The 12,254-nt window shown below is 31.8% G+C and overlaps 1 protein-coding gene across 1 annotated transcript; it reads left to right on the forward strand.

The window, feature by feature from the left end:
* The first annotated feature begins 7,898 nt into the window (after window positions 1-7,898).
* Window positions 7,899-12,236, forward strand: LOC100809892 (probable beta-1,4-xylosyltransferase IRX9H). Its single transcript, XM_003526472.5, has 4 exons — window positions 7,899-9,054; window positions 10,994-11,243; window positions 11,385-11,586; window positions 11,811-12,236. Exons 1-3 carry the CDS (start codon window positions 8,231-8,233, stop codon window positions 11,553-11,555), a joined length of 1,245 nt encoding a protein of 414 aa, XP_003526520.1. The 5' UTR covers window positions 7,899-8,230; the 3' UTR covers window positions 11,556-11,586; window positions 11,811-12,236.
* The last annotated feature ends 18 nt before the right edge of the window (window positions 12,237-12,254 follow it).

Genomic DNA, 12,254 nt, shown 5'->3' on the forward strand with positions numbered 1-12,254 from the left:
TTATTTTTAACAAATCCATGTTTTTAATATTTCTAGTTTTTAATTAAGACGTTTTGTCTTCCACTTCTAAAAATCTACCACGTTAGATTTCTGGGTTAATTTCAAACTTGCTGACGTTATATTTTTTTTAATTCTTTTTTTAATAAATTAATTTTATTAGTAATTAAGTAATTTAAAAAAACATCTTGTCATGTGTATAATAAACAAATAATTGTCCGTAACATTTACAAAATACATAAATTAGCATTTGAAATTGGATATAAGAATTTTTAAAAGTGAATGATAAAATATTTCATTTAAAAAATAAAGGACTAAAATTGTGATTTAAAAAAATGAAGAATGAAAATTTTCAATTAAAAATTGGAAAAACTAAAAGCATGAATTAAAAAAATCAGAATGGTAAAAATTACATTTTAACCAAAAGATTAAAAGTCAAATTCTTGAGACTAAATTGAATGAATTGAATTGCCCTAGAAAATAATATGCCTTCTTTAAGAATCCTGCACACCTAGAAATTTGGGATATGGAAGTTCTGTACATCGTTGCCATGCCACCATTGGATTGCAACAAAACGAAAAATTCAAGTTCGAATTCTAAATCCAAAGAGTAAAGAAGTTATCCGGTTAAGGGTCCAATAACAACAAAATGACTAAATAAGATAATTCTCAGCTAAGAAATGAAAGAGAGGAAAAAAAAAAAGTATAAGATCATATATATCGATCTTTTTGTCTTTCAAGTAAAGAGTTTTGACTTGAATTTGGACCAAGTTATGTGGTTTGTGCGTAATGCATTCTTCTTGGCATTGAGTAATACAGAAGCATGCGTGCCTATATATGGTCATTAACATTCCAATCACCTACGTGCGTGTCAAACATGTATCTTAGAAGCTAAGACAATCAAGAAGAGTAAGACATGAACTCCGTCGACTAAAAGGCAAAAATATTATTTACATTGCACAAGTCAGATTGTTTGGATTAACCAAATCGATAACGGAAAGAAGGAACAGGCTCTATTAACTATACATTATATAGTGCAAAGCATAAACTTGTAGTTATTTTTATGAAGCTCTAGAATTTCTCATTTTTTCGAAAGATTGTTCAGCTTATCTTGGTTGATGATCGTAACAATGTAAGCCCATGAATTGAGAGGGAATGATAACAAACACAATATGAGTTAGAACTCTTAATTCATATAGGTAGAGGCTTTGTGAGTTGAATTGAGCAAACTCCTGCTAGTCTGCATATTGCACCAGTCCTTTGGACCGTGGCCTGGCCTGCATGAATTTCACATTAAGATTTAAGATAATTAAAAGTTTTTTCTAGCTAACCCCAGTCATAATATGCTTTCTTCTTCATTCCATGAGAGAGTGTGGATTGAGGAGTTCCTAATCAGGTCTCGTACGTCACTTTTACAAACATTTAATAATTAGTTTTCACATTGTATTAATAAATAAGATAGTATGATAAAATGATTAAATCTTATTATATGTCTATGATAAAATATAGGTTAATGTCTATTAGTAAATAATACATCAAAGAATATCTAAATTTTGTGAAATTTGATATACATAATCATAAATATAATATCAAATGATTTAATGTTAGATTGATTAGTTTCGTACAAAGGGAAAAGGTTTTTCAACTAGTATCAAGCTTATATGTGTTTGAACTTTGAAGTAAATCTTATATTTGGATTTCTAATTAAGGCTTTCACTTTTGTACGAAAACATGCTGGAAAAAAAAAAAGCTCAAAATTTGGTTTAAAGGTTTGCGGCCCAGCCTCATTTTCAGTAGCGATGCCTTTCGGCCCTTTCCTTTAAGATGGAGAGAGGTTGGGCTAAATGGCCTATGGATTATTTCATGCATAATTTTTTAAGGAAAAAAAGAGAGAAATTATGGTCATTATTTCCTGCAATCGGTAAATTACTTCCTGCACCTTCATAATTTTGTGTATCTCCAAATTGCCCTTCCATTGTCAATCCTTCATGTCCATCAACACCAGTAGCGCCCCTTCAAATTGCACCTTCTTTGTTGTTCTCTCGACGACCCAAATTCTTCAAAGTTCGACTTGCCGGTCTAAACTCAATGGCCATTAGAGATCCAACTCTATCCATGACAGCAATCTAACTTGGGATCGAGTCCGGAACCGTTGGAGGTGTCAACGACTCTAATGCAGAGAATAAGGCACAAATGGAGTTGGGGGCAGTAATAGAGGTGTAAAAGAAGAGCTCGGTGGAGTCATGGCTGCCTTGGCGTTATGTCTTGCCACGTGCTGCTTTGGGACTTTTAAGCACAAACACGACCCCATTTTGGCATTGCACCTTCATTTCCAGATACGTGAATTCGCAAGATACAATTTTTTTTATAATTCCATAAAAACAATTTTTAGACTTATGCTAATTGTTGGGATAAATATAAGGGAAAAATTCATAAACTAAAGTCTTAATATTTTAGGTTAAAATTTATTTATGAGATTGCTGATCTATTGATGTAAATCTGTCCGTGTTTATTCCCTTGATTACACAGTAATGTAATGTAATTTATCACAAATTTCTCCACAGGTTTCAAAGCAGAGTTACCAAAGAACATTATCCATTCCGTAAGACATCCAGTAACAAAACTTGCAGAGGAAAATAACAAGACTAGAAATCCAACACTAATCAAGCCACAAATTCCTTCCCGACATCAGAAGCCAATTAAAGTTTGTAGTAAAGTGACCGCACCCAACGGAACCAATATCGACACCGCGCACCAAACACTAGCCAACAGAGGAATTAGGTGACGAATTGAATGCCAAGTTAAGCTAGCAGAATCACGGTTACAAATTAAAGTGACACTTTTGCTCCCTCCCGGATTTCAAACCACGCCACAAACATCAATCGTCTCTAATCGAACCCCTCGTCAAAACAGTGCCATCACCGTTTAATCGCACCTAGACGACATCGACCCATGAGCAAACAAAACCAACCCGTGCATCTAAATGTGGGATCTATCTCCTTTCTTTAATTGGCCGCGTCATTATTCATTAACAAACACTAGTAGTTAACAAATAGCCACAAGGATATTGTTATGTACGAGAGTAGGTCTATCCAGTAATTTAGAGAGAGCTCAAGGTGTTCAACATCAACATTTATTATCAAAGAAAAGAGCGACGTACATCTAAGGCAGAATCTTTGGATGGAGCAAAAGAAGAAAACGAGTGGGAAGAAATTACTCTAGCGAGGTGTTATAAGGAAATTCTCTCAAAACGAGGAAATCATTTTTAACTTGTTATGATTGAGAAGGTATTCAGTTATAAAAAGAAATGCAAACAACAATAACAATGCGACGAATTCCTATCTGAGAGATTATTGATGGAGATAGGGCTCTGTGGTGTGTGTAAGTGCAATCTTTATGGGGCTCACATAGTCACATTCGCATGTCAGCCAGCATATATAAAAGCAATTACATGCTGGATTTTGATTTCTATTCATTTTTTTTTGTCGGAAGAGGATATGTACCGACACTTTAACAAAGTTATCTTAATGTTTTGTTTTATTTTATTTTATTGTTTCCTACGGTTATTAACTTATTATATTAAGGCAAGAAATGCTCATGATTATTATATCTAATCTAATAGAAGGTCAAACGTGTTGTCCACAAAAATAAATTAATGCATAAAAAGGAACAAAACTTGGAAATTCCCACGTTTTCAACTTAAAAGGTGTATTTCTCCTCACATGCAACTACCTAATTTTGGGTCATATAAATGGTTGCTTCTTTTGTTTTTTATCTTTTTAAATCAGACCCAAGATTTGGACAGTTTTTTTCATTTTATTTAAAAATATTTTAACTCTGAAAGAAAAGGATTATATTTTCGTTAAAAAAAAACAGAATTCATTGTGTGAATTTTTGTGTGCAAATGATATTTTAATTTGTACATAATATAAAAACTATATGCTAATCATAGTTGAATTAAAATTATTTATTTAATGCGCAAGGCAATCACTTATTGGCCACTGTATAACCCCATTTTGAGTCAAGTTGCAAACATAAATTACTAACATCATTTTTTAAAATAAATGAGAAAATTAAATTAAAAAATAAAATAAAGGATGACAACTCAAAGGTCTAATTTATCCATGATTGCCCCCTTTGTTATACATTTTTTGGATATATATATATATATATATATATATATATATATATATATATATATATATATGTAACATGTATTAAATGTATATACATATATATATAACAATTAATTTTTAATTCATAATAGATTTTTAACAAATATAGATTTATATGAAAATTTATATTTTAAAAAATTATTTATTGTATTTAATATATAAAACATTTAATAATACAGTTTAAGCTAATTGTATACTATATTTAATTTAATAAATATCGTAAGTGATATATCATGAGAAGACTTGACGTTGCAACAAAGTTAAATATATAGTATATAGACAAAGGAAATGACATTATTAAATATTTAAATATTATTTTCTCAAACATAATATATTTAATATTTTGAGGTTAAATTGTAATTTTTGTTTTTCTATTTTTTTAAATCTGTTATTTAGTCTTTTTAATTTTTAATTGAGATATTTTTTCTTCTACTTTTTTAAAAAATTAAAATTTTAGTTCTTCTACTTTAAAAAAAATTACAATTATAGAATCTTTTTTCAATTTCAGACTTGATTATGTATTTTTTTAATTTTTTTAAATAAATTAAACTTATTAGAAATTAAATAATCTAAAAAAAATATTTATCATGTGGATAATAAATAAATACATGTAAATCAATATTTACAAAATATATATATTAACGTTTGAAATTGATCACAAAGATTACAATTACAAATTTCTCAAAAGTGAAATATTTTAATTAAAAAATAAGAGATTAAAATCACTAATTTTTTTAAAGTAAAAGATGAAATATATTCATTAAAAATAAGAAGACTAAAATCAAATATTTAAATAAATAGAGGGAAAAAATTTAATTTTAACTTACTTCTTGTTATACACGGTATGTATTTAAAATGAGTTTATTTATATTTAAAATGCAGTCAAAAAATATGATTATATATTACATTCACTAAAAATATTATATTTATTAAATGATAAAACTTTGGAAATACATTGTTATACATTTATGTATTTTTTCTGTTTAGATATGTTTTATACAACATTTCTTTAAAAAACAATAATTCTTTTAATGAATTAAAACATATGTTACACTTATTAAATTTAATAAATAAAAAATTGTATAGCAAATGTAATAGTTTGTGATGATTATATAAAAAAGTTTTGCATTATCAATGCATTATTTTATCATAAGTCCATTATATTTAATTTATATAATTATATTTATAGGTTTATTTTTATATCATAAGTTCAAAAAATGCATACTGTATTTATTAAATTTAATAAAAATATTTGAATATCATAATAACTTTCTAAACTTCTTCTCGAGAAGGTTATTATCGAAACTTGCTATATATGAAAAGTGATATACATTTATTAAACATATACTAGTAATACATTTATTAAATCTAATAGTCGTGATAGAAATTGCATTATCCAGCATTCATATTAGATCATTAATGAAACCATTAGCGACAAATATTGAGAAACCGGAATTAATTCGGAAAGCCATGTATTCTTTCCATTAATCACGCAAATATAATGTTGTTAAAAAGCTAGTGCATATACTATGTAGTATAATACATCTATATATGTTTAGATTTTTTGGTTTTTCGGTTTTCTGTGGTTACACCTCTTTGCATGCGGGACTTTTTGCATTGGCACGTGTGCGAGAGTGATTCTAAAGTAGCTCTCGATTTGGTTCGTTCAGGAGTCAACAGTACACTCATCCTTATGCTCCGTTGGTTGATAGCATTCGGTCCTTCAATGGAATCTTTCCTTTAATCATATCTTTCGTGAGGGAAATAGTGTTGCTGATTGCTTGGCGGGGGATAGCCCCTCTCTTGACCGACTTGCCTACGAATTAAACTCAAATTAAGTTTTTGTTTACATGCATTCAAAATGAAATCCATTTTCAGATATCATGGTCTTGTTGATTTGAAGATTTGTTGAAGCCTCAAGTCAATGACCTAGTTGATAGTTATTGCAATGAGTGGCTATACTTATGCTTCAACTATAGGGATAGAACCATCATGAAATCACATGTTTGCTGCGACAACCTCACCTTCTGCATTATGAATACATGCATGCTCGCTCTTAGGCCACAAGCACAAGAATCGGATAGTACTATGCGTCAATATTGCACTTTAAGTTTAAGGTGTCCGTGGCAGTGTAATTTGCACTAATGTGTATCAAAAGATATACGAGTAGACTGGTGCTGCTGGGACACGCTTTCCACTAAATAATATCTTTCTCAGCACACAAAGATAAAGGAATTGGTTTCTCCACACATCATCATCCCAGGTCGGCGATGCCATAAACACTAGAGGCTGGAAATAAAATTCAATTGCTAGCTGCTACTTAAATTAATATCTAATAAGAGAGATCACACAATCATTCAGGTTCTCATCTTTTTTAACAATGTGCAATGTCGCTCCAACAAGCATATTGCAGCCAAATATTCATCACGTGCGAACAGCCAAAAAAAAAACATGCCTAGAAGATTCAAAATCAGTAGAACGAAGGGACATGTTACTTGACACTGAACTCCTTTCGTGGACATAGAATTTATAGTTGAATTTAGTATTAATTTCATCATTTATAATACAAAGACTATTCTTTTATTAATAAGTAGAAGAATTTTAAGAAAGAGAGGGGTAACCCAACTCATTCAAATCATACGTTAGATAGAGGTTATTAAATAATTGGTTAAGTTTAAATTTTAGCCTCCCTATAATTTTAAATATGGAATGGTGGTCTCCTATCTCTAAGTCTTATTATTTTAAAAAATAAGTAATTTTGTTATTTTTGTTAGTTGACCATTTAAAGTTAACTTTTATGTAACATGTTGATGTTAACGTTAAACTTGTATAAGCAATTATTGTGACGCTTATATAAGAAAAATTAAATAAAATAAAAAATAAAAAGTATTTTAATAAAAGTTAAACTCATAATTCTTTATTTATATACAAAGCAATAAACCATTAAGATACTTGTTTTATTTAGTTAAATATATTAATATTACTTTTTATGTATTATTATTCAAGAGTTATTTTTTCAAATTATAAAAATTTATAAATTAAAATTTTAATTTTACGTTAATAAAATTAGAGTAAAAATAATATATATATTAAAATCAATTTAAAAAAAATATGTAAATAATTTACATATTAATTTATGAAATTTAATTATAAACTAGTAAAATAAAAATAAAAAATCTAAACTATAGAAAATAAAAACATATAAAATGATATAAAATAAAATTGAAAAGATTTATATATTACGTATATTTTAATTATAATTTTTTTTATGATTTAAAAAAAATTAATAAATTTTGATTAATAATAAATAAAAAATAATATTAATGTAATTAACTAAATAAAACAAGTGTATAAGTGATGTATTATCTTATCTTGTTTATAAATAAAAGATCATAAATTCAATTTATATTTAAAAAAAAATATTTTTTTATTTTATTTAATATTTTTTTTTACATAAACACGGTATCAATTTTCTACCTAAATTCCACGTCAAATATAACCAAACTTGCTTACTTTTGACGACTAAATGTTTTAATTTAGCCTATATAATTTTAACGGACACAAGATTGATAATTTTTTTTTGGAAAATATATATTTTTAAAATTGGAGAATTTTTTGTTTATTTTATTATACTTGTACTATTATAACCAGCTTTTGTTGTTTGAATAAAAAAAAAAAAAAACTGGCTTTTATTGTTTTTCTGATTTTCTCGGTTGCCCTTGGCCACGTACACGTGTTTTAATTTTTGTTTCTGGGAGGCGGACCGGATCTTTGACCCGACTCCGAACCGGATGTAGATTTTGCAGTGATTGCTTTCTTTCTCGCTTAATCTGACTGAGAATACAGAAAATCGGAAGCAACTCATAACTCTGAACATTGAGCAATAGATCTCTCTTCTCTTTCTTTCCCGTTTCTCTCTTCAAAACACTTTCGCAGTGTTTTCGATCCATCGATCTTTGTCCCATTCTTTTCAACCTCCACTCGTTTCCCTTCCCTCCCTCGTGTAGCGGTTCTTTTCAATTTCAGTTACCGCCATATTTTTCATTTTTTCTTATATTAATGGCCTCGTTCCGACGGACTCTGTCGCCGGCGTATCCCGATCGCCAGTACCTTAACGGTTCGTTTTCAGTCTCCTCTCCGTCGCACAAGCTCCCGTCCTCAAACGCAAAATACTCCTCGCCGCTGCCGGAGATTGCGGCGGCGTTTCGTCGTCTCGCCGGCGGAGTGTTCACGCGCCGGCACGGTCGGAAAGGCCAGTGGAGGCGCGTGGCATTCAGGTGCGTGCTTTGCTTCTTCGTAGGGTTCTTGCTGGGCATGTTCCCGTTCGGCCACGTGTCGGAGGACGTTCGCTCGCACGAAATCTCGTTTGAGATGAAGCCGCCGCCGCTGCCGCGCGCCGCCGCGAACAACGCGCAGCAGCTGCTCCGGGAAGAACGCGTGCTGCGGAATCGCGTGGAGAGAGAGGGTTTCGTGGTCGATCCGGTGAGTTTAAGCGCCGAGAGGGAGTGGCAGAGCGAGAGGTTCGATTTCGCGCCGAAGAAGCCGCTGATTGTGGTGACGCCGACGTACGAGCGCACGTTTCAGGCGTATTTCCTGAATCGGCTGGGGCAGGTGCTGCGGCTGGTGCCGCCGCCGGTGGTGTGGATTGTGGTGGAGATGAAGGCGGCGTCGATGGAGACAGCGGAGGTGCTGAGGAAGACGGGCGTGATGTATAGGCATTTGGTGTGCAATAAGAATTTGACGGATGTGAAGGACAGAGGGGTTCATCAGAGGAACACAGCGTTGGAACACATTGAGCATCATAGGCTTGATGGAATTGTTTACTTTGCGGATGATGATAATGTGTATTCTCTCGAGTTGTTTGACGCCTTGAGAGATATCAGGTACTTACTTTGCTTCTCTCAGTTAGTTTATTGGAGTGTTGGTTTTTTGTTATTATTTGTATTTTTTTCCTTTGGATTTCTGATTAGTTCTGTCGTAGTGATGGGTTTGCATTTTGCATCTGATCCGTGTTAACTTACATTTTCTGGAGAGTTGGTTGTTGCGAGAGTATGAGACGTAGATTTTGCCTCTTGTTGGTTTGTTTGTTGCCTAAGTTAGGTACCATTGTCTGATTCGTCTCTAAGCAGTTGACATGCCTGTTTTTTTGGTGGCATTTGGCTTTTAGGTTCCGCTTCTTGTAAACATCTAAAAGGTTGTTCCAATTCTTGGGGACTAACGTGTTTTGAGGAGCAAATTAAGGAGTTTACTTCTTTTTTGTTTAGGTTTTATTTTAATAATTATATGGCTAAATTTGAATGATTTGTTTTAGGATATTGGCTTCTCTTGGTAATATAGAAGTTATAACTGCCCTTTTTTGCAGTGTTAATTCATACTTTCTTTTACTTTTAAAAATATATATAGGCTCAATATATATAAACTTTGCAACAAGCATTTTATAAGAAAAGAACTAGGAAGGTAAATAAATCAACCTTTGGAGAAATTAGACAAGAGTTTCTAAAATAGCTAAAGTGCATAAGTTGATTGTACTTTTGTCTTGGCAAAGCTTTTAATATACTTTTTGAATTCTTGCTCCAAATTCTGCTATGTCCCAGTTTTTTCAGTAGAGCAGAAACAATGGTGAAACACTTTTTGGTTTGTGGTTTCTTGAAGGCATGACATGAGCTATATATTTGGTAACTAGCATTATGAAACATGTATTCTAGAGTTCTGTCTTTCACTTGTGCTAAGACTCGGAGAGGATTTTTCTTTTTTGTGCATCCTTGAAGTATTGGGGAGCTTTTATTTTTATTTTTGTGCTCTCAATCAATCTGTTTTCACTCATAATAATAATGTTATCTTGTTTTTACTTTGTTTCCTGTTTTCAAGAATTTATAAGGGAAAGGGTGAAAACAACAAAAATCTAGTTTTCACCATTTTCTTTGCCAATTCTTGAAAACAGGAAACAAAGTAAGATGACATTTATGTAATCATTAGAGAAAACATGTCAGCTGAATGAACTAACCAAATGCACCTTTACATTTTCCCGTTTTAGTTAAACTAAAGTTTAGGGGGAAAGGAGGTTCCATTCCAATGTTAGAGCATGTCCCAAGCCTCAATGACAGTTCACAGTGGTACTAATAAATGACCTACCAATGAAGGATAACCTTTAAGTATAAACAGTACCTTTTTGCTAACGCTAGTTGATTTTACTAGTTGAGCCAACCATCGTTGACAATGACGTTATCCCTTTGATTATGTCTTGACTGCATTTCCCTTTTGTTGAAGAAATATAATCAAAATTGTCTTTTTCATAATTGAGGTAGGGCCAAACACAATTTTAAAGAAGTTCTAAAAAATAAAATTGAACTTTTTTCTTTAATGAAAGGAAAAACAAAAAAAGAACAGAGCTTCCATAGAGGCTAATTGGATGAAAATGAGCTTTGTTGGCAATATTGTCTTCTGTATGGTTTAAAAGTAGTTTTTAAGTTTTAAAAAAAACTAAACAATTACCTCACACCTTTATCTTTATTTATGAAGATTTCATTTTTAACACATAACATCTAAGTAGCTTTTAAGATTAAGAAAAAAAAGGTCAGGCCAGACACTACCTATTGTATAAATGAATTCAAGTATTTGGAATTGTTAATGCTAAGCTTTCTTTGAGTCATATCTATCAGTTTTCTACTTGTGCAGCATATATTAATGGTGTTTTCATGTCAACCACCGTTTTATCAGCCATTCTGCACATCATTCAATTTTTAACCATTCTTCCTTTATAAATTGTGTCCTCTCACTTGTACATTTATATTCCTATGTTCTAATGTTGAACTGGTTTTGTAGCCGCTTTGGCACTTGGCCTGTTGCCATGCTTGTGCCAAGCAAGAACAAGGCCATTTTGGAGGGTCCTGTATGCAATGCAAGCCAAGTGATTGGATGGCATACAAATGAGAAAAGTAAAAGACTTCGTAGATTTCATGTTGATATGTCTGGATTTGCATTCAACAGCACAATCTTGTGGGATCCAAAACGATGGCAACGCCCTTCTTCAAATCCCATACGACAGTTAGACACAGTGAAGGAGGGTTTTCAAGTATGCCTCCTATTGTCACTCTTTAATCTGTCCCTACCTATTAATATGTTCAGATGTCCTTGCTATTTCATATTTTTAGCCATTTAATATCATATGCAATTCTTATAATCATTAAACTGATATGACTTTTGGGTTTGACAGGAGACCACCTTTATAGAACAATTGGTGGAAGATGAAAGTCAAATGGAAGGTTCACCTCCTGGTTGTTCAAAAATATTGAATTGGCATCTCCATTTGACTGCCCATAATATAGTTTACCCAAAAGGTTGGGTGCTTCAGAAAAACCTAGATGCTGTCATACCTGTCAAGTAATCCTCCACCAATTTTATTGTGTGTGTGATAGGTATGACCTGATTTGTAATGTTGCATATAGAATCATATCTGTAATTCTTAGCAAATGCAGAATGCGGTTCACTTATAAATTCAAATTTTATAGTGATACTACAGAAAATAATAAGTTTGTCACCTCTTTGGCCTCACAACAACTTGAAATTCATGTAGTTTGAGAAATTCTTAATGGTTTAACCTCATGGAAGACGAAATTAACTTAGCTTTTGTTCATGACAGTTTGCCCATATTTGGTATTGGTTCATCACTGAATAGATGGACGCATGAGATAGCCAGCATTGGCACTAATGCATTGTGTCGCCGGGCAAGACAGGAACAGGAACAGGTTATTGATTTTGTTCCCCAAGTTTCTTGCACAAAAATATTTGCAAGGGAAAATTTTGTCTGTTGTAAAGTATGCTGCCTTATTTCTTTGAGAGAATTAGATCCTCCGAGAAGAACAAAAAATTGTTTTAATCGACTTGTTTGATTTTCAACATTATATACAGCTATGTATATAGGTGGATTCATCTGGGGGCTAAGTTGATGTTGAACAATATTGTTTCTGATTTAGGCCATACATCAATATTTGCTGAGGGAAATTTCTCAAATGTACTCCACTGTTAATATTTCTTATTATTCTTTCAATTGATGGAATTCTTCCCAGTACTTGCTTAATTTTGA

Source organism: Glycine max, chromosome 6 (assembly GCF_000004515.6).
Source record: "Glycine max cultivar Williams 82 chromosome 6, Glycine_max_v4.0, whole genome shotgun sequence".
Taxonomy (NCBI): domain Eukaryota; kingdom Viridiplantae; phylum Streptophyta; class Magnoliopsida; order Fabales; family Fabaceae; genus Glycine; species Glycine max.